The sequence below is a fragment of the Hemiscyllium ocellatum genome, chromosome 2 (genome assembly GCF_020745735.1).
Source record: "Hemiscyllium ocellatum isolate sHemOce1 chromosome 2, sHemOce1.pat.X.cur, whole genome shotgun sequence".
NCBI lineage: Eukaryota > Metazoa > Chordata > Chondrichthyes > Orectolobiformes > Hemiscylliidae > Hemiscyllium > Hemiscyllium ocellatum.
This window is the reverse complement of record NC_083402.1, coordinates 92,198,075-92,222,082: the sequence shown is the minus strand read 5'-3', so window position 1 is coordinate 92,222,082 and position 24,008 is coordinate 92,198,075. Positions and strand designations below refer to the sequence as shown.

General features: G+C 40.0%; 1 protein-coding gene across 2 annotated transcripts in view; it reads right to left on the bottom strand.

Moving 5' to 3' along the window:
* The window catches only part of ercc6l2 (excision repair cross-complementation group 6-like 2), a 79,849-nt gene extending 63,945 nt beyond the window's left edge, over window positions 1–15,904 (bottom strand). For both annotated transcript variants that reach the window (XM_060838461.1, XM_060838470.1), the window contains exons 1-8: window positions 15,869–15,904; window positions 9,035–9,114; window positions 8,482–8,909; window positions 6,095–6,214; window positions 3,481–3,674; window positions 2,107–2,268; window positions 898–1,105; window positions 165–305 (exon numbers count right to left, since the gene is read on the bottom strand). In XM_060838461.1, coding sequence (XP_060694444.1) covers window positions 165–305; window positions 898–1,105; window positions 2,107–2,268; window positions 3,481–3,674; window positions 6,095–6,214; window positions 8,482–8,909; window positions 9,035–9,083 — 1,302 coding nt within the window. In that variant the 5' untranslated portion in view covers window positions 9,084–9,114; window positions 15,869–15,904. The remainder of the gene's footprint in view (window positions 1–164; window positions 306–897; window positions 1,106–2,106; window positions 2,269–3,480; window positions 3,675–6,094; window positions 6,215–8,481; window positions 8,910–9,034; window positions 9,115–15,868) is intronic.
* Between the last annotated feature and the right edge of the window lie 8,104 nt (window positions 15,905–24,008).

The following is a 24,008-nucleotide window of genomic DNA, read 5'->3' as shown; positions in this document are numbered from 1 at the left end:
GGAAAAAAAAGGAAAAAGGAGTTGGCGAGCAGAGGAGCTCCAGCTGGAGAATTTTTCTCTGCTGCCATCTTAATAAGATGTAACTCATGTTTACTGAACACAATGTTCTAGCCTTTGCATTTTTCCCCAAGAAGAACCTCTACATGTGTTGTGATGCAACTTACCTTGTAACAGCAGCTTTTTCTTTTTCGGCCACTGTTGCAATCACAAGCATCCCAGCCACGCAGTACCAGTTTTAAATCCTCAGTCTCCAGCACTGCCTTATATATTGCCTTCTGAAACTCAGTCAAAGAACAGTATATCACCTGAAAAAAAACAATATTTTAAAGTAGGGAATTCAAAGCTTTCTTTCCATTTACTGATGACCAGTCAGGCCACCAATAGCCAGCTTTAGTAAACAAACAATGAAGTCAGTAAATTATAAGAGGACCGCCAATGTTATTGCCTCTCAGAATCAACTGAAACATGGGATATGGAAAGCCAAGATCAATTACAGTGATAGCAAATTTCAATTAAAGTTCCTGTATGAGGAAAGGGGTGTACTTGATTAGGCTTCTACTAAACCTTCACTCAGTTGAAATATGTCACTGAGTGAAGGGAGAGCTCTGGCTAAAGTAGCCGCCTGTCCAGCTTCTTTTAGCAATATGACAGCTGAATTCACATGGCACAACTGTTATTTTGTTGGAATATTTCTATACCAGAGCCAGAAGCACACTATGAATGGTCAGCAGGGAATCAACACAAAGTAGAGTTTGGGATCTTGAGCCAAGTCTAGTTAACAATGAACGTTTGTGGAACTGATATGACTTAATTTGCTACAATTCCGAGTATGAAAAGTTTGTTGGTCTTGTATTTTCAGCCAGGAATACAGAAAACTGCCAGACAGCATTTTATTACCCGATCGTTTTTCTTTGGTAGCTGATCGCTGATGAGAGCCTTAGTACGCCTCAGAAACCAAAATGACAACCGTTTTGCCAACTGCCTCATAGCCTTTCGCCCAACAGCCAGTTCTCTTTTGGTTGCTGTGTGTCTCTGACCAAATTCAATTGGATTGCAGAACTCTTCCTTAAAATGATCTCTGCTGCCAAGGCAACCTGGTATTGCCCTATAAGTACAAAGAATTGAAGATCATTTCAACATTTCTGTCAATCTGGATGGGTACAGGAATAGGAAGGATTTAGAGGAATATGGGCCAAATGCTGGCAAACGGGAATAGATTAATTTAGGATATCTGATAGGCATTGACAAGTTGGACCAAAGGGCCTGTTTCCGTGCTGTACACCTCAGCAAGATTCTAATATTTTAACCAACAGCAAAAGCTGTGGGTGTACATGTTTCAAGATTTTCTAACTCTGCACCCGAAGTCATGGTGGAGGAGGACAGATGTTTTTATCTTTGATGGGCAAGAAGAAACCCATAGAACACAGCAGGAGGAGGAGTAGGCCAATCAGCTCATCAAGCTTGCTCTGTCATTCAATCTGATCATGGCTGATCATCCAACTCCATACCTTTTTCTCACACTACTCGATTATTCCTTTATACCATATTTAAGAGAGTACCAGCATATAACAGGATGACTATTTGCCTGAGAGACAGATGCTGACCAGCATCGTAATGAGATCAGTAGCCAGTTAATCTGGAGCTGCTGCAGGTGCAACATAATATTCGATATCAGTTCAAAAGTGCAGCCACAAATTCAAGTGACAAAATCTCTTGGAATTCTGTCTCCTGTATGAAGTTCCACTATTGCTTGTTAACTCAGGGTTATTCGGGCAGTCTGTAGGCCATGGGAAATTACTTCCAACTACTGGCAAACAAAATGGGAACAGGTGGCCCACAGTTTTAACGCTGAAAATGCCAACACAAACTTTCTCACATGTTTCTCTGCACCAGGCAACGACCAAGGTCAAACTCTGGAGTCATTTATCCTCCTAACAGTTGTCTTTTGGTCTGACCTACTGACACGAGGATGAAAAGTAATGCAAGCAGACTAGTCAACCACATTGTTAATGACAAACTGACATATTCCTTGCATCTACTTATGCTTAGATATTTCATCATCTGAAATAATTAGCTACTTCTAAAATAAGTATAATTACAGCTTACCAGTCCATGACACACCAAAGTTCATACATGTTGTTCTGTAAAATGGTTCCAGTTAGACCAATTCTAATCTTGCACTTCAATGCCTTTAAAGCCTGTGTAATCTGAGCTTTAGGATTCTTTATCTTATGAGCTTCATCCACAAACACAGCAGACCACTCAATGCTGTTTAAGAAATGAAAAATTGAGTACACATTATACTGTAATTCTTAAGGTTTACTTGGTCTCTTTGACAGCACTATTGATAATCTACTGACCTGTCAGTAAGAAATTTCAGAACAATAACAATATAGTTGTGCATTGTTGCTGCAGTAAATACAACTGCTACTGAAGTCAGATCTAATGAAATGTTCAATATTTTGCTGTCTTTCAGGGCACTAAAACAAGCTAAGGGGCCAACTTTTCCCAAATAAAAACACTTACATATGCACATTGTGTTTGCTTAATAACAACAAATTGCTCGGTGGGACGCAGTTTCTGTCTTTCTCCACTTCTTTTTTCACTATATCTGTGGCCAAGAGATTTTAAAATCACTTCCTCTGTTATTGTTCAATTTCAATAAATTACCAAATGTTTATATATAGTTTGCCATGAATCATCAGCTATATCTTAATTTGAGGATAGCATCTACTCAGGATAATTAGTTCCTCAAAAAAGTGTGCAATGACACCAAGATTTAAAGCTAGATTACCTTAACTGGAAAGGGATTTTTCAGTCTTTTAGTAAGTAAGTGATAATACTCCAGGACACTTGCAGTAACTCAAATTTGTCAGCAAATTGTTTAAACCATGGACTACTGGCCATTGGTCATTCTCCTACCCCTTATTTAATTTGCTTACAAACTATCAAATTCCTATTTTTTTCTCAAAGGTCTCTGACTTGAATATTAATCAATTTCCTCTCCACAGGTATTGGCTGACCGGCTGAACACGTCTAGCATTTTCTATTTTTAATCTCACATTTTACAATGCTGATCTAAATTTAATATTTCACGATAGAATGGATCACAAAGAGCTGGCAAGTACAAGTACAGGCAATTCATCAGGTAGGGACTTGGAATCACAATGCATCCTCATATCACTCAGATGGCACTGCATTCTACAACACAGCTTTTACATTGGAGTTAAAGTATTTTCTTAACAAAACAATAACTTGCAGTTCTTAAAGTTTTAATCCCACTGGACTACTAAGGAAAAGGTGTTCTGTACATGCATAAATTGGATCTTGTGTGGATCAGCCTCTGCATCAAGTTCTGGAAGTAGATGGGATCTTTCAAACCACTCTACATTTAATATGTCCAAAACTAACAACTAAATGCTATAAGTAACATCTTTAAATGCAATTCGACCTTAATACATTATAATGTAATCTAATTACCAATTGATATCATCCAAACACAGGCGGACTGTTTCATAGGTTGTGAGAGCAATCTCGCACTTCTTGCGTCGAATACAACTGAGAGTATGGTCTTTTTGGTTACCATGCAAAATATAAACTCTAAAATAACCCCAGGTTTCCAATTCATCCTTCCAGTTGTACAGCACAGACAGAGGAGCAACGATGAGAAAAATCTTCAAAAGAAGCAAGAAGACTGTTTTTAGGTCCAATGTTGACAAGTTGACACTTAGTAAACAATAGGCTGATTAAGGAGAGTCATCGTATACCATGGAAAGTAAGTTTTATCTAACTAATCTGACGATAAGAGCTTATTTCAACAGACTCACCAATTTGATGGACAGAGGATATTCAAAGTATATAACATATATACTGACTACTTACAAAGTATAAGATAATGCATACAAATTCAGAGACAACGTTACAGCATGGGTAGCACCCTGGTTAGTAAACAGAACAACTTTGGATAAAAGTGACCTTTGTAGCTTGACAGCGACAACTGACATCTTCAGAGATCAGTGCTGGATCCTCTTCTTTTCATTCTACATTAAAATGAGCTGGACTTGGCAAAATGAGGGGAACACAGGTTTTCAGATTATGTTACATTACTAGTTTTGGTAAATTGTGAAGAGAAAATAATTAAAATTACAGGTAGATATATAACGACGAATTGTGGATGCCGAAGATCTGAAAGCAAAACAGAAATTGCTGGTGAAACTCAGCACATCTGGCAGCAAATGTGGGAAGAAAGCAGCATTAACGTCGAGTTCAGTGACTCTTCATCAGAACTAATAGATTGCTGACACCGCCAGTTATCGTGACATATAAAAGAATAGCAATCAAATTTTTAACTAGATGGAAGTTGGAATTTAGTATTCAGATAGGACATCTTTTGAATCAATCTTTGGAAGGATATACTGGTTTTGGAGAAAGTCCAGTGATGACTGGCTAGGATAACAAAGAAACGATGACTTGCATAAGAAAAGATATAAGGTATGTTGAGAGATTAGGCAAATTTTGGCTGTACTGCCAGGGGTGCGAGAAGATAATGGCTGATGTAATTAACGGTTAGGTGAACAGCGTCGAGGGGATGAGACAGGGAAGTTTCAGATAGTAAATCTAGAGACTGAATTTCTCTGCACAACATTTAGTCTTAATAAATGTATTCTCAATCTTGAACTTAGTTAGCGTGACAGGCTTGGTTTAGTCAAATGCAGTGCACTAGAACAGATTGTAGGGTCAGGTAGGTCTGATCCCACAAGTACAAAGCGATGTTGAGAAACCTGGTAATCTGGAGGAAAGCACAATTCCACTTCCCAGGAAATGGACTTTGAACAGATAGGGTCCAAGCACAGATCATTATGGTACCCTACTAGTCACGACAATGAGCCAATTATTCCTATGCTGTTTCTGCCAGTTAACCTATTCTCAATCCATGCTCATATTACACCTAATTTCTTATAATTTAGCTTTGTTTACTAAACTCCTGTGTCGGACTATCAAAAGCTTTATGAAAATCCAAAATATGCCACATGTGCCAATTCCCCTTAACTGATTCTACTGGTAACAACCTCAAACTCTTAACAGGTTTGTAAAAGACACTTCCCCTTGACAAATCCTTGACTTCCCCTTGACTTTTTCTTGAGAATTTCTTATGTAAAGATTCAGTAGTCAGCTCCTGCATAACAGATTCTAGTATTATGTCAGGCTAACCTGTTTGATGTCTGGTTTCTCCCTTTTTTATTTCTTAAACAGTGGGGTTACATTGACATCCTTTCAACTGCTGGCATTGCTGCAAAATTAACACAGGATTTTGAAAGCTGATCACTAATGCACCCTGAAGCTCCCTCTCTATAGGATGAAGATCATTGAATCCATGGGATCTGTCAATTTTCAGTCCTGTTAATTTCTTGAATACTACTTTTCAAACTAATTTCTTTCCATGCTACACTGTCATGAGACTCTTGCACCTTCTCTATCTCAGGCAGTCTTGTGCCTTCTAGTGTAATGACACAAAAATTTCTTATTTGGCTTCTCTGCCATTTTTCCATTTCTTATCATAAATTCTCATATCTCTGCCCACAATGGAGCTACATTTATCTTTTTAATTTTAATAAAGGTAAAGACAAGTTAAGAAGCTTTTGCAATCCTATTTTTTTTCCATTTTCCATTCAAATTATATTCCTTTATCAATTTCATGGTGCTCCTTTGCAGAATTCTAAGGTTTACAACTCTTCTGACAACTTTATAAAGCCTTTTTCTTTAATCTAATACTATTTTTATTTTCTCTTATTAACCATGGCTTCCTTACCATTCCTGTCAGGTATCTCTCCCTTAAAAGAATGTACAATATTTGAAAGCCAATCATTAATTATTTTTTAAAAAACTGATCTTGCTATGAACCTGGAGCTTCTGGCGGCGAGATAGAGCTGTCACCACTGCATCACAAGACCTGCTAGGTAATGCTAATAGTGAATAAATATTATTAATGGTAAGTTATTTTAAGGCTCAATGAACAATTTTCCAGCATTAAAACAAAACATCACATTTCTGGTAAAGAAAAATTTGTAAAAAGATACAGGCCAAAAAGGATTACTTTGTCATCATGTCTTTTCGATTCCTTTCTCATGGTCTTCAGGACAAACTTAGGCATGTTATTCTCAATATCCTCGCTGGTTCCTGTTTTATGAAGTACAGCTGCTAGAAAGGAAATAACCTGTGAAAAGTAACATTAACAGATTATATTGTTTCATAGCTTCCTCACAGTTCCTCCGGTATTCACTAAGCTCATCTCTGCAAAGTTTCATTTTTGTGTTTCTCAATTAAATCCAGCTCAAATAATGGCCAAGACACTTTATACACAAGGCACGAGTACCTCATACATCGGCATAGAATTCATCTTATGGCTCTGAACTCACTTTCTTTGCACTTACTTGAAAGTTGACAGCTTCTGCATAATTTCTGTATCACTCTGTATAATGGTCTTATAGTCTAAGTGCTTTCTGTTGCTGGAACCATCTAGCTTTCATATCGTTAACACCATATGTAAAGCCATTCTACACACCACTTCAGATGCTGCAAGCCAGGAACAACCTCTCACACATTTGTTTTAAGTGTCTACATTCAGCCCTGATGAAGGGTTACACCCAAAATGTTGACTTCTCCACTTCCTGATGTTGCCAGGCTTGCTGTGCTCTTCCAGCCTCCTGTTTGTTTACCTTAGATTCAGAACAAAAAGAAAAGAAAACCCGCACCTTGCATTGTGGACAAGGCAGATGGTGAAGAGGCCAGTCCTTTTTCCAGCTGACTGACACAGGAGACTACATTATCAGTCCAAACAAACCTGGGCACACATTGCAATAAGGCTCATATGAGAACTCTCATGATTGCAGGCATCATTTCCACTCAACAGCTCTCATCTGCCTCACCCTTCTGAATGAGGATTGGATGGGTTGAGCTATAGGGAGAGGCTGAATAGACTGGGCTATTTTTTCTGGAGCATTGGTGGCTGAGGGATGATGTTATAGAGGTTTACAAAATCATGAGGGATATGGATAGTGTGAATAGACAACGATTTTCCCCCAGGCCAGGAGAGGACTAGAGGACATCGATTTAATGTGAGAGGGGAAAGGTTTAAAAGAGACAAAGGGGCCACTTTTTCATGTCGGAGGGGGAAAGAGTTTCTTATGCAGAATGAGCTGTCAGGAGTGGAGGAGGCTGGCACAAGTATAACATTTAAAATGCAACTGGATGGATATATGAATAGGAAGGGTTTAAAGGGGTATGAGCCAAATGCTGGCAAATGGGACTAGATTTATTTAGGCTATCTGTTCTGCGTGGACGAGTTGGACAGAAGGGTCTGTTTTCATGCTATGCAGCTTAATGACTGATTAAATATATCCTCCACAATATTTCAGGGAAGTCAAACTATTTCAATTGTAGAATCCTCAAGGAAGTGTCAAATGTTTGCTCCAGCATTGTGCTGTTGAAAATATCAAATAGTAAAATGCATCCTGGAGGCCCAGAACTTACTTTCTTTGCTGCACTTGTGCTGCACCCTTATGCTCCATGTAACTAGCCTAAGCAAACTATCAGTAATCAATTTAATGTTACACAAGACCAAAAGACATAGGAGAAGAAGTAATTTGTTTGTCCCATTGTGTCTGCTCAGCCATTCAATAATGTCATGGCTCATCTGACTATCCTCAGTTAAGACTTTCCCACTTTTTCACCATAACCATTGATTCACTTATGGAATAAAAATCTGTCTCTCTCTTTGAATATTCTTAATGACACAGCTTTGACAGCCCTTTGCAGTAAAGAATTCCACAGATTCATCACCCTTTGAGAGTGACTTCTTATACGGAGATGTTCCCTCTAGTTTTCCACTCCTAAAAGAGGAAACAGCCTCTCCGCATCTACCTCTAAAAATCATTATTGTTTCAATAAGGTTAACCTTCATTTTTCTCAACTCTGGTAAGTACAGGCCAACCTACTCAACCTTTCAATATAAAACAGTCCCTTCAAACCCTGGATTGCCTCCAATGCCAGTACATCTTTGTTTAGATAAGGGGACCAAAACTAGTAGTCAAAATAAGACCAATATTTTATTTGTCTTCCCTATTACCTGTTTCATAATTTCAAAAGTTACATACTCCATAATATTTCTTCAGTTTTTTTTTGATTTAATAATGTCTCAACACTGATTTTACTCCTTTGTTATCAGAGTCTGCTCACTTTTCCTTGTTCTGTCCAATTTTTCCCCACCATGAAATAAATTTTTCATGCAGAGATAATCAAGGAGTCGTCTTCTAAGTTTACAAAACTGAAATTCTCAGAAAAAGGTAATGCTGTCACAGTTTGCTTTTGTTCCAGAAAAGCTTTAACAATGTAAACAAGATAATAGAACAATTTGACTTTGAGCTATACCGTGATGAGCTGAAGACTAAGCACTAAGCTGGCAAGTCATATTCATAAGATTACCTGAACAGTTTTTCCAAGCCCCATGTCATCTCCAAGGATACATCCTCTGCCACATAAATAATGCTTAAAAATGAACTTTACTCCATCTCTTTGATAGTCTCGCAAGTATCTGTTTATAGTATATGGCACACATGTATTGTCTTCAGACAATTTCAAAGAGATCTTGGGGCCTGGTGCCTTTTTGTCACGAAAGAAGGGCTTCTCCAGGTCATCATCATCAAATATAAAACCTTTCCAACATTCAAGGTTGCTTTTCCTTTTTAGTGTGTTCAATGCCACAGTATCAGTATCTTCATTAAAGTTGGAAAATCTTACAACTGCCATAGTTTTGCCATCTTCATCTATGGAAATTGATTTTATCGTGGCCTCATGTAGCTTATCATCTCCAGAAAAAGGGGCAAAAACCCGATCACCAACGAACCAGTTTTCTGAAAACAAAGTAATCCACAACATAAGCAAATGAGAGCAAAATGTCAGAAATTGTAGCCAGCGCAATCAAAAGCAAATTGCAAACAAAATTATTTTTCAACTATTTAAGGGTTGTCATGCATACCTGCTCCTGTACCAATATTTGATTCAGAAGTTGAGGCACTTAGCTCCATTTGTGAAGGGATGTTTCAATGTGTTTCAAATCTGAGAAAAATAAAAATAGCCAAAACCTTGAAATTCATAAAATTTGACTTATGTCCTTTTTTTTCCTCTCTGCTGTTACCACACACTCTGCCAATGATCTCACTAACCCATGACACCAGTTCCCTCAAATTCATGGCCTGTCTAACTCCCCACTGTATGGAAGCTTTATAATTTTAAGAATTCCATTTTGTTTTGGTGTGCAGCCCTTCTTTATCAGGTATCATCTGCACAATTAGGAGGTTTGGAATGAGAAAGTCATTTACGTATAATAGTACAGTAGCACACAGAACACTGGTTCCTCAGGTCTCTTTGCGTATAAACTAGGAGTAAAAGGGCCTGTGTGCTTCTTATGCCATTCAAAATGTCACAGCTAATCCTTTATCTCAATACTATATTCCCACTTCCTCCCTATACCTCCTGATGCATTCAAAATCTAAAAACAAATCTTATTTGTTCAAAGTTGAATCAGAACATTGAGTCAAAAGTTTTTACAGCATGAAAAGAGGCCTTTCAGCCAATCATGTCAAGGCTGAACATCGAGCATCTACTTTTTCATAGAACATAACAGCACAGAACTGGCCCTTCGGCCCTTGATGTTGCGCTGATCTGTGAACTAGTCTAAGCCCATCCCCTACACTATCCCATCATCATCCACATGCGTATGCAAGGATTATTTAAATCTCCCTAATGTGGCCGAGTTAACTACATTGGCAGGCAGGGCATTCCACGTCCTTACCACTCTCTGAGTAAAGAGCCTGCCTCTGACATCTGTCTTAAATCTATCACCCCTCAATTTGTAGCTATGCCCCATCGTACAATCTGACGTCATCTTCCTAGGAAAAAGACTTTCATTCTCTATCCTATCTAATCCTCTGACCATCTTTTATGTCTCTATCAAATCCCCTCTTCGCCTTCTTCTCTCCGATGAGAACAGACACAAGTCTCTCAGCCCTTCTTCATAAGGCCTTCCCTCCAGACCAGGCAACATCCTCGTAAATCTGCTCTGCATCTTTTCCAGTGCTTCCACATCCTTCCTATAATGGGGCAATCAGAACTGTATGCAAATTTCAAGTGCAGCCACATTAGCGTTTTGTATAGTTGCAGCAGGACACTATGACTCCGGAACTTAATCCCTCTACCAGTAAAACCAAACAAACACAATGTAATGCCTTTTTAACAGCACTAGCAACTTGGGTGGCAAATTTCAGGGATCTATGTACATGGACTCCAAGATCCCTCTGCACATCCACACTACCAAGAATCTTTCCATTGACCCAGTACTCTGCTTTCCTGTTATTCTTAATAAAGTGAATCACCACACATATCTGCATTGAACTCCATCTGCCACCTCCCAGCCGTATTCTGCAGTTTATCCAAATCCCCCTGCAACATTCTTCCACACTTTAGTGTCATCTGCAAACTTACTGACCCACCCACCTATGCCTGCGTCCAAATCATTTATAAAAATGACAAACAGCAGTGGTTCCTAAACAGATGCTTGTGGCACACCACTAGTAACTGGACTCAAGACTGAATATTTTCCATCAACCACCATTCGCTGCCTTCTTGCAGAAAGCCAGTTTCTAATCCAAACTGCTAAATCATTCCCAGTGCCATGCCTCTGCATTTTCTCCATCAGCTACCATGTGGAATCTTATCAAAGGTTTTACTGAAATCCATGTACATCACATCAACTGCCCTACCCTCATCCACATGCTTAGTCACCTTCTCAAAAAATTTAATGAGGTTTGTGAGACATGACCTGCCCTTGGTGAAACCATGTTGACTATCTGCAATCAAATTGTTGCTTGCTAGATGATTATAAATCCTATCTCTTATTATTCTTTCCAAAACGTTTCTTACAATAAACATATGGCTCACTGTTCTATAATTACCTGGGTCACCTCTACTGCCCTTCTTGACCAAGGGTACAACATTTGCAATCCTCCATCCTCTGGTACGAAACCTATAGACAATGACTACTCAAAGATCAAAGCCAAAGGCTCCAACACCTCCTCCCCAGCATCCCAGAGAACCCTCGGATAAATTCCATCTAGTGCAGGGGAAGTATCTACCTTCACTCTTTCTAGAATTGATAAGACCTGTTCCTTACTAACCTCAATCCTTTCTAGTCTAATATCTCTTATCTCATTCTTCTCCTCTACAATATTCTCCTTTTTCCAAGTGAAAACAGATTAGAAATATTCGTTAAGCACCTCAGCGATCTCCACAGGGTCCCCATTCAACTTCCCACTTCTGTCCTTGACTGGCCCTATTCCTACCCTAATCATCCTTTTATTCCTCACATACCTATCGAAAGCTTTAGGATTCTCCTTAATTCTACCTGCTAAAGACTGCTCATGTCCTCTCCTTGCTCTTCTTAACTCTCTCTTTAAATCCTTCCTAGCTAATCAGTAACTCTCCATCAACTCATCTGAACCATCTCACCTCATCGTCACATAAGCCTCCTGCTTCCACTTAATAACAGATGCAATTTTTATAGTAAACCACGGTTCCCTTACCTTATCGCTTCCTCCTTGCCTGACAGGGACATACCCATTAAGGACACGCAACATCTGTTCCTTAAACCAGCTCCACATTCCGACTATCCCCATCCCTTGTATTTTGCTACCCTGTTCTATGCACCCTAAGTCTTGCCTAATTGCATTATAATTGCCCTTGCCCCATCGCTAACTCTTGCCTTGCATGTACGTATCCCATCCCATCGCTAAACTAAACATAATTGAATTATGGTCACTCTTTCCAAAATGCTCACCTACCACTAAATCAAACACCTGGCCTGGTTCATTATCAAGTACCACATCCAGTGTGGCCTCCCCTCTTGTTGGCCCTTCGGCATACTGTGTCAGGAAACCCTCCTGCACACATTGGATGGACAAAAAACTGATCCAATGTACTAGAGTTATAGCATTTCCAGTCAATGTTGGGGAAGTTAAAATCCCCCATAATGACCACCCTGTTTCTTACACTTCTATCTGGAATTGTTTTGCCGATCCTCTCCTCCACATCCCTGGAACTCTGCAGAGGCCTATAAAAAACTCCCAGCAGTGTGACCTCTCCTCTCCTGTCTCTAACCTCAGTCCATACTATTTTAGTAGAAGGGTCCTTGTCAAAAGGTTCTTTCAGCCACCATTATCCTTGACTAACAAGGCCACACCACCCCTTCTTTTACCACTTTCCCTGTTCTTAATGAAAGATCTAAACCCTGGAACCTGCAACATCCATTGTTGACCCTGCTCTATCCATGTCTCTAAAATGGCCACAACATCGAAGTCCCAGATACCTATCCATGCTGCAAGCTCACCTACCTTATTTCAGATACTAGAAATAGACACACTTCAAACCAGCTTGCTGTTTGCCAGCACATTCCTGTGACCGTGAAATCCTGTCCATGCCCTCCCAACTCTCATCCGCCTGTCCACTGAACTACGCCTCAGATTCCCATCCCCCTGCTGAGCTAGATTAAACCCACTCTAATCCCATTTTCCAGTACTTTGCATACAAAGCTATAATCTATCTAGTTTACAGTGGTGTTCCCATATTGTCAGTTTTGAGTCCGTTTATTCTTAGATCTAATTTGAATTGCCTATACTTGGTTGTGAGGAGCACTCAGTGAATTTGCAGATTATGCGACAGTTGGCAAAGTAGTAGATCATGATGAGGATAGGGAATAGAATGATATGGATAGAATGGTGTTATGGCCTGAAGGAGTTCATTGCCAGATATTTGAAATGTACTTTGGGAGCACAGTCTTGTTATCCATACAATATGCATAAATGCCTAATAGTGACAGAGTAAAAAAGTACCTTAGTCAAAAAGGTATATGGCTTTCCTGAGTGTCAGCAACTAGAAGTCACAGATCCTAAATTATTGGGATAAGAATCTAAAAGAAGAAATGATTGGGAATATTTTCACTTGGGTTGTTCTCAAGATTTAGAATGTGCCACCTAAGAAAGATGGGAGCAATTTTATTAATCATTTTGAAAAGGAGTTGAACTTGAGAAACTTTGAGGCAGAAAGTGTGGAGATGCAGTACTAAACATGACTGCTGTTTCTGAAGTGTTAGCACAGCTACGATTAGCAGAATGATCTTCAAGCGCTTTAGGTTTCTATGATTTTATTATTCTAAAAGGATCTTAAAGTCTGATGCTCTGAATTGTTTTGGTCTTAATATTGAGTGTTTGTTTATAAAACATGATGCTGGTTGTCGGCTGTCTTTCTATTTTTTCCATGTATATTTAGATGAATATTGAAGATCATTCTGCTAATTGTAGCTGTGCTAACACTTCAGAAACAGCAGTCATGTTTAGTACTGCATCTCCACACTTTCTGCCTCTAAGTTTCTCAAGTTCAACTCCTTTTCAAAATGATTAATAAAATTGCTCCCATCTTTCTTAGGTGGCACATTCTAAATCTTGAGAACAACCCAAGTGAAAATATTCCCATTCATTTCTCCTTTAGATTCTTATCCCAATAATTTAGGATCTGTGACTTCTAGTTGCTGACACTCAGGAAAGCCATATACCTTTTTGACTAAGGTATTATTTTACTCTGTCACTATTAGGCATTTATGCATATTGTATGGATAACAAGACTGTGCTCCCAAAGTACATTTCAAATTTCTGTACAATGAATTCCTTCTGGCCATAACACCATTCTGTCCATGTCATTCTATTCCCTATCCTCATCATGATCTACTACTTTACCAACTGTCGCATAATCTGCAAATTCACTGAGTGCTACTCACAACCAAGTATAGGCAATTCAAATTAGATCTAAGAATAAACGGACTCAAAACTGACAATTTGGGAACATCACTGTAAACTAGATCACAATAATCCATTCATTACCACCTTGCTTTCTGTCTCTGATCAATTTTGTATCCACATGGCCATACTCTCCTTAAATGTATAGACTTCCATATTCTTAATCAGCCACCTACAACAAGTATTTGACAAACTGCCACAGAAGTTCAAATATGTTAACATCTATTACACTACAGTGATCAACTCTTTTTGTTAATTAATTAAATCAAGTTAATCAGACACAAGTTAACATTAACAAATCTAGATCTCGGTCCCGCCTCTCTAACCTGTTCCTCGCCTTCCCAAACCATGGACCACAGTCAGTATGAATACGTAACACCCCCTCCACTATAATCCTCAACACCAGTGCCCTGCAAGGCTGCACACTCAGCCCCCTGCTATATTCCTTATATATTCACACCTATATGGCCAACTGCCATCCCAACTTTGTAGGTCAGATCTCGAACAACAATGTGACAGAATACAAGGGACAGTCTGAGTGCTTAGTGTCACAGTGTAAAGACAACAATCTCTGCATCAAGGTCAGCAAAACAGTGAAACTGGTCACTGACATCAGGAAGTGGAATGAAGACCACACTCCTTGTGCTAAGTGGGGATGGTAGAGAGCATCAAGTTTCTGGGAGTGATAATCAGCAATCTGTCTTCATTCACCCACATCAACGAGACGGTCAAGAAAGCACAAAAACACTTCTACTTCCTCAGGAGGCTAAGGAAATTCAGCAAGTACATAAAGACTCTTGGAAAAAGTGAGGACTGCAGATGCTGGAGATCAGAGCTTAAAAATGTGTTGCTGGAAAATTGCAGCAGGTGAGGCAGCATCAAAGGAGCAGGAGAATCGACGTTTCGGGAATCAGCCCTTCTTCAGGAAACAGAAAGTGCATAAAGACTCATACCAACTTTTATAGATGTACCATAGCATTGTATGGCAACTGCTCTTCCTATTAACACAAGAAACTACAGTGTTGTGTACACCTTCCAGTCCATCACACAAATCAGCCTTCCATCCACTGACTCCGTCTCTACTTCCCACCACATTGGGAAAGCAACCAACATAATCAAAGACCCCACTCCACCCAAGTTATACTCTCTTCCATCAGGCTGAATATATAAAAGTTGGAATATACGTATGAATAGATTCAAGAACAGCTTCTTACCCAGTTCAGACTTTTGACTACACCCCTCAAATGTTGATTTTGATCTCTCTCTCTCTCTCTCTCTCTCTGCACCTTCTCTGCAGCCATATATTCTGCACTCTGTTCTGCTACCCTATATCTCAGTACATGACAGCAATAAATCAAATTCAAATCTGTACTGTTTATGGGTATTTGTTATGCACAGCTTTACTTCTTTCATCAGCTTTAAAGCACTTTTTAAAACATTCTGTGGTTATGAAAAGCAAATCTTTCACACGTTCTAATGAGCCTCTCATTATTCCTTTCCCTCCTTAACTTCCAATCTTTGCCCTTATTCTTTCCCCAGTGCATCTCCACACCTCCTTAGTTATTTTGTCGTCCTTTTACACTGCATCCCGAATCCTGCAAACACCGTATCTGGGAAGTTAAATCATTACTTCAACTCCTCTTCATTTTACTATCAAAGCTAGAGTTACAGAACGGGCCAAGATCACTGAAGGCACTCCAACAACTCTTTCCCCCCTCCTTTACTAATTTATTGAACGCAATCTTGCACACAGTGGTTTAGATTACTGACTACCCCTGGGGGTAAGCTAACAGGACGTAAGGACCAATGAATAAGACAGTGTTAAGGCTTTACCCTATCGATTTTCTATCCGATCACTGACAACACCCCCAGAATGGAACGGAGGGCACTTCCCTCACCAGCGGTGACCGGTATCACAGCCACATTAACCCCATCCCCATCTCCCCAATACCCACAGGCACACGCACCTATTAACAGCTCCAACCGCCTCTCAGGCACCTTCCACCCGGAAGTAGTTTCGACAAGACATGATCATGTGACAGGCGCTACATGTCCCAGTAACGGCACTCGCTGGTTGTTTCTGAGGAGGTGCGGTTAACTGTCTGGTGACGTTTCCGAAACGGGAGGTAGAAGCAGTCTGAAAGATGAGTTATTCTCTCAACAAGCTTTTCTGAGTTTTTCTTTTAATCAGCCTGTGGCAGTGATGTCATTTACAACATGCCTTGAAGTAGGTGGGACTTGAGAATAGGCCTTCTGGTCCAAAGGTAGGGACGATACCACTGCAGGGTAAAAAATGAGGTCTGCAGATGCTGGAGATCACAGTTGAAAATGTGTTGCTGGTTAAAGCACAGCAGGTCAGGCAGCATCCAAGGAATAGGAAATTCGACGTTTCGGGCATAAGCCCTTCATCAGGAAGTGCAGACTTTAGAGAGCTGACAGTATATCAAATTCCTGATGAAGGGCTTATGCCCGAAACGTTGAATTTCCTATTCCTTGGATGCTGCCTAACCTGCTGAGCTTTAACCAGCAACACATTTTCAATGATACCACTGCACCACAACAGCTCCCCCCCCTTCTTTATGTACACTTTAGAAACCCAACTCAACCGTACCGCTTTACACTGCCCACTACGCAATAACCAGTACTGGGTACTAACGTTATCAGTTAGGAGCAGGAGAACTGGTCCTTCTTGCCTAACCTGCCATCAAAGAATTTTGTGGCAAGTCTGACTGGTTTTGAAACGTTTCTCCTACCCCTATGATCTTATATTCACTTTTGCCTCTATTAATGTTTGAGAAATTCCTTCCAGTTAGATATGGGGAAGACTGAAATTTTCACAACAAAAGCAAAATGCTGTGGATGCAGAAAATCAGAAGCAAATACAAAATTCTAGGAAAACCCAGCAAGTGATTAGATTACTTACAGTGTGGAAACAGGCCCTTCGGCCCAACAAGTCCACACCAACCCACCGAAGCGCAACCCACCCAGACCCATTTCCCTGACACTACGGGCAATTTAACAAGGCCAATTCACCTAACCCACACATTTTGGACTGTAGGAGGAAATCCAAGCACCCGGAGGAAACTCACGCAGACGGGGAGAATGTGCAAACTCCATACAGTCAGTCGCCTGAGGTGGGAATTAAACCCGGGTCTCTGGCGCTGTGAGGCAGTAGTGCTAACCACTGTGGCACCCAAAGTCTGGCAGCATCTGTGGTAAGAAATCAGAATTAATGTTTTGAGTCTGATCTGACTTCAGAATTTAAAGGTTGGAGGTTCTATTGTTCTTTATTTGTTACAGAAACCTTCAAACCTGCCAAAGACTTTCCACCTTAGCTACAAATGACTGTCTTTCCTTGCGAATTGTCTCATGCTAAATCAACAGCAGCTTATATTGAGTATTAATTTAATAAAGCAGACAAAAAAAACAATCTCAGGGGCATTATAAGTCAAAATACAACACCAAAACAGAAATTGAAATAATAACTCAGATGACAAAAAGTGTTGTTCACTATGTAAGATCTTAGGAAAGGTGATGGTGAAGTTTTGATGTCACTGGACTAGTAATCCAAAGAATCATGAAGATGTGTGGCACAAAACAGACTCTTCAGTCTAACTCCTCCACGCTGACCAGATATCCTGAATCAATCTAGTCCCGTTTGGCCCATATTTCCCTAAACCTTTCCTCTTCATGTACTTCACCAAGGCAATCAAAAAGAACACCTTCTTCACTATCTTATAGTGACTCCACTTTCAACAAACTATGAACCTGTACTCCAAAGTCTCTTTGTTTGACAACATTCTCCGGGACCTTAACATTAAGTATATAAGTCCTGCCATGATTTGCCCTACCAAAATGCAGCACCTCATGTTTATAAAAATTGGACTCCACCTGCCACTCCTCTTTGGGGTAAAAACAATGACTGCAGATGCTGGAAACCAGATTAGTGGTGCTGGAAGAGCACCGCAGTTCAGGCAACATCCGAAGTGCCACTCCTCTCTGCCCACCTGATCAAGGTTCCATTGTACTCTGAGAAAACATTCTTTGCTGTCCAATACACTACTAGTTTTGGTGTTGTCTGCAGACTTACTAACCATACTTCCTATGTTCACATGCAAATCATGTCCAAGTTCAGACTCTAGTGACATGGGTTCTAATCCCACAATGACAGCTGGTAGAATTTTAAAAGGGCAAAGCAGATCAGTAATAATATCATGGGGGAGCAATTCCTGAAGTGTATACAGGATGGCTTTCTACATCAATACTTTGAGAAACCAACTAGCAAACATGCCATCCCCTACTGTGTAAAGTGTAGTGAGAAAGGAATTATTGGTATTTCAGCTATATGCCCTTGGGATAAGTGAATATTTTATGGTAGAATTCCCCATCAAGATGGAGAGTGATGTAGTTGATTTTGAGACTAAGGTCCTGAATATAAATGGCAGAAACTATGATAGTGTTAGGCATGAGTTCGCTCAGATAATTTGAGAAGCATTACTCAAAGGGATGATAGTAGATTGCCAAATGTCCCAAAGAGCACATGGGTAAAATGCAACAATTTTTCATTCTTGTCTGGCACAAAAGTAAAATAGGAAAGGTGGCCAAACCATGGCTTCCAAGGGAAATTAGAGCTAGTATTAGATCCAGAGAATAGTCGTACAAATTGTCCAGGAACAAACTGAAGAGTGGGGACAGTTTAGAATTTAGCAAAGGAAGACAAAGAAATTGATTAAGAGTAAATAGGGTATAAAAGTAAGCTTGCACGGAACATAGAAACTGAGTGCAAAAACTTCATTAAGTATGTGAAGAGAATTGTAGGCCCGTTATAGTCAGAAACTGCCAAATTTATAATGGGGGGAACAAAGAAATGGCTGTGAGAAAATAACATATCAGAAATGTTGGGCGACACAGGATTTAGTGAGAGGGATGAACTGGAGGCAAACAATATAGTAGGAGAATGGTGTTGGGAGCAATTGGGATTGAAGGCAGATAAATCCCTAGGGTCTGATAATCTACATCCCAAGGTACGAAAGGAAGTGGTCCTAGAAATAGTGGATGCATTTGTGGTCATCCTCCAAGGTACTATGTGGACTCTGGAGCAGTTTGAATAGATTGGAGGGTATCTAATGTAACCACTATATTTAAAAAGGGAGGCAGAGTAAAACCAGTAATTATATACCAGTCTGGCGTAGGCAATATGGAAATTTCTGAAGTCCATTATAAAACATTTAACAGCTGAGCATTTGGAAAACAGGCAGGATACGTCAGTCAACATGGATTTACAAAAGGGTAATCATGCTAGACAAATGTACTGAAATTCTTTGAGGATATAACTAGAAGAGTTGATGAAGGAAAGCTAGTAGATGTGGTTTATTTGGACTTTAAGAAAACTTTTGACAAATCCCCTCTTAAGAGTTTATTATGTAAAATAAAAGCACATGGATTGGAGTAGTGTATTGAAATCAATTAAAAAAAACTGGTTATAAGACAGGAAACAAAGAAAGAGTATAAGAACAAACAGGATTTTTTAAGAATGGCGGATAGTGACTAATGGCGTACTACAGGGAGCAGTGCTAGGACCCCAGCTATTTACAATATATTTTAACGATTTAGCTGAGGGAACTAAATTGAATGTCTCCACATTTGTAGATGATATAACCTGGGTGTGAGAGTGAGCTGTGAAGAGGATTCAGGGACACTTCAGTATGATTTGGACAAGCTAGATAAGTGACCAAATGCATGGCAAATGAAATATAATGTTGATAAATGTGACGTTATTCACTTTGGTAGCAAAAGCAGTAAGGCAGATAATTATCTGATTATAAATTGAGAGATGCGAATGTGCAACAAGATCTGGGTATCCTTCTACAACAGTCATTGAAGGTGAGCATTCGGTGCAGGTGGTGATAAGGAGACAATTGGTTTGTGCCATGAAGGTTTAACTGGACTGATTCCTGGGATGGCACGACTTATTTAATTGGTTAAGTTGAGCAAAGGTAGACTTGGTTGGGATTATATTCACCAGAGTTCATAAATGGGGGATCTCTCATTGAAACCAATAATAGTCTAACAGGATGCAGGAGGAATGCCCGTATAGTGGAGGAGTATAGAATAAGTGGTCACAGTCTAAGTTTAAGGCTGAAATGAGGAGAAATGTTTTGACCCAGAGAGTGGTGAGCCTGTGGAATTGGCTACTATAGAAATCGAGGACAAAACATTGTTTGATTTCAAGAAGGGTTTGGATATAGAACTTCCAGCTAAAGGGGGAAATGTGGGAGCAGAGTACTGACTAGAATGATCAGCTATAATGTCAGAACAGGCTTGAAGGGCTGAATGGCCTATTTCTGCTCCTATTTTCTATGTTTCTTTGTTTCTATGAAAACAAGTGAGAGAACAAGAGCAGATCTAGGAGGAAATTCAAGAGCACAACAGTGGTAGAATGATTAAAATTAGGGATGTTGATGAGACCATAACTAAATGAATGCAAGTATCTTAGAAGACTATTGAGGAGTAAAGTAATTACAGTGATAGGTTGAGACTTTAGATACAAAGATGAACATTTAAAAATGAACACCAGACTGTTCACAGCCTTGGTGACATATTTGTTCCCAAAACAAGCTTCCCATCACATATCCACCCCATATCAAGAACTCTTAATTCCACCTCTGTAATATCATTTGGCTTTGCTTTAACTGATTTGCTTCTGAAACCATCTTTCATGCCTTTGTGATTTCTTGGTCCTGACAATTTCAACACACCATTGGCTAGTTTTCTGTTAAGGTAGAGATTGTCCAAAATTCTGCTGTTCATGTATCCACATCAAGGCTTGAAATTCATGTAGAAGCAGTGGCCTTGACCACACAGCTGAAAGGTTTCTGGTGAGTTTGTTTCTACTTGGCTGGGTTACTATGCAGTGAATTAACAGCTATGGGGTTGTTAGTTGGTACTGGACAAGACTTCAAGCCCTACCTGTGAGAGCTATCGACCAGTCAAAGGGCTGATAGTCTAGTTTACCAGCATCACGAGGACCGGTGTCTGCAGAAAATGAACAAGTCATAGATCTCACATTTTTAAAAATTAAAAATTCAACAACATTTGTAGGTCTTTTCTCCATGGCAAAAGCCATGCTTGCTAATCGATCAACACCATTTTCTCCTGCAGTGTAAATGGTGCTCCGTTTGAAATTTGGCATGGATCTGTCTTGGTGTACAAGATGTGCAAGATGAACAGCTTCAACTGCATGTCTCTTGCTACAGATTCTGTGCTGCAAAACAACGATTTTCATCCTTCTTTTAAAATCTCTCTGCAACCTCATTCCATCTTCCATCTTCTTCAGCCATCAATTCTACATTAATCTCTTTCCTTCCTCAAATCCTGGCCTATTAAGCATCCCTGATTTTAATCTCTCATCCATTGGTAACTCTAGCTTAATCTGCCTTGTCCCTGAGCTTTGGAATTCCTTTCATATATTTCTCCTGCTTTGCTTCCTTTCTTCCTTTAAAACATGTCTTAAAGCATATTTGTAGCCAAGCTTTTGGTCATTTGGCTTAATATCTCTTTTGACTTGGTATCAAATTTTGTTCCACAATGCTCATAAAAAACAAATTAGGATATTTTATTGCAGTTTATTCATTTATACATGGGGCATGAACATCACTGACTATGAGAAGGCCAACATTATTGTCCATCCCTAATTGTCTGAAGGACAGTTATGAGTCAACCAAACTGATGCGGGTCTAGAGTTCCATATGGGCCAGATGAGATAAGGAATGTAGATTTTATTCCCTAAATAACTAGTGAGCCAGATGGATTCTTACAATAACTGGCAGTAGTTACTTAGTTGAAAATGTGTTCCTGGAAAAGCGCAGCAGATCAGGAATGAAGAAGGGCTCATGCCCGAAATGTCGATTCTCTTGCTCCTTGGATGCTGGCTGACCTGCTGCGCTTTTCCAGCAACACATTTTCAGCTCTGATCTCCAGCATCTGCAGTCCTCACTTTCTCCTAGTAGTTACATAGTCACCATTAAGCTAGAGTTTAAAATTACAGATTTCATTGAATTCAAACTTTACCATCTTTGGTGGAATTCAAACCCATGACCTCAGAACATTAACCTGAGTTCCTGGATTATTAATCCGTGACATTTCCATTACATTACAAAGGGTCAGTTGTGTCAGTTGGCTGGATGTCTGATTTAAGATGTAGAGTGATGCCAATAGTGTGGATTCACTTCCAGAAGTGATTGAGGTCACCATTGAAAGACTTCCCATGAAGGTGCTGCTTTTATAAATGCGTGTTGTTATAAAGTGGAAGGCATTCCAGATGGGGTCAGCAGTTTAGCAGTTATATTTCATGTTTAAACTTTTCATGTTAAACATTCCACTTTATAGCAAAAACAGTGTGATGTCAAGGACTGTATCACTTCCACTGAAGGGTGGCAACAAGACCATAAAAGAGATCCATTGATTCCTACCTGATGTCCCAAAGCATTTCACAGCAAATGGAGTAGTGAAGATAGTATACTGTTATATAGGACATGTAGGACGTCAGTTTTCACATAGTAAGCTTCCACGGACAGTAATGTGGTAATTACCAAGCAGAACTTTTATTGATGGACATCATGTTGCAGCTGAAAGGACATTGGTTAGGCCAATGTTGGAATATTGCGTGCAATTTGTGGGCGGCACGGTGGGTGGGCGGCATGGTGGTGTGGACGGCACGGTGGCACAGTGGTTAGCACTGCTGCCTCACAGCACCTGAGACCCGGGTTCAATTCCCGACTCAGGTGACTGTGTGGAGTTTGCACGTTCTCCCCGTGTCTGCGTGGGTTTCCTCTGGGTGCTCCGGTTTCCTCCCACAGTCCAAAGATGTGCGGGTCAGGTGAATTGGCCATGCTAAATTGCCCGTAGTGTTAGGTAAGGGGTAAATGTAGGGGTATGGGTGGGTTTCGCTTCGGCGGGTCGGTGTGGACTTGTTGGGCCGAAGGGCCTGTTTCCACACTGTAAGTCTAATCTAATCAAATTCTGGTTTCCTTCATATCGGAAAGATGTTGTGAAACATGAAAGGGTTCAGAAAAGATTTACAGGGATGTTGGAGGGTTTGAGCTATAGGCAGAGGCTGAACAGACTTGGGGCTGTTTCCCTGGAGCGTCGGAGGCTGAGGGTTGGCCTTAAAGAGGTGTACAAATTATGAGGGGCATGGTAGGGTAAATAGTCTTTTCTCTGGGGTTGGGGAGTCCAGAACTAGAGGGCATAGGTTTTGGGTGAGAGGGGAAAGATATAAAAGAGACCTAAGGGGCAACTTTTTCACACAGAGGGTGGTATGGGTATGGAATAAGTTGCCAGAGGAAATGGTGGAGGCTGGTACAATTGCAACATTTAAGATGCATTTGGATGAGTATATGAATAGGAAGGGTTTGGAGGGATATGGGCCAGGTACTGACAGGTGGGTCTAGATTGGGTTGGGATATCTGGTCAACATGGATGGGTTGGACCGAAGGGTCTGTTTCCATGCTGTACATTTCTATGACTCTATAAATGATAACTGCAATGCTAGGGATAACTTCCCTAGTTTTCTTTGTAAGAATATCATGAAATTTTTCGCATCTACCTGACAGATCAGACAGAGTTTCAGTTTACTATTTAATCTGAAGGTTAGCAGTCCAATAGTGCAGCAGTCTGGCAGTCCTTCAGGTTTGCACTGGTATGTCAGGCTTTATTTCTGTATTCAGTTTCTGCAGTGGGACTTGAACACGCAACCTGTGCCTCAACAACAACACTATTACCTGAATCACACAAAATTAGTACATTGAAGGTTTAAAGTATAAAATCTATTAGAAAAATACTTCAAATTCAACACAATTAACAGACTTAATACCAAAAAAGCTTTTTCATTTAACATCATGATATTATTTTCTATTCCATTGCATATAATGATGAAATTTAATGTCATCATGCCATTGTTATGGCTCAAAAAGATACTATTATCGACTCAGAAGGCCACCAAATTTGTTACGATCTGGCTAGGGACCAGTATTATTTCTTTCAATGAAGATGAAGAGTGAGATTCAGGAGAATTACAAAGAAAATAAAACTGCGAGATTCCCTAAC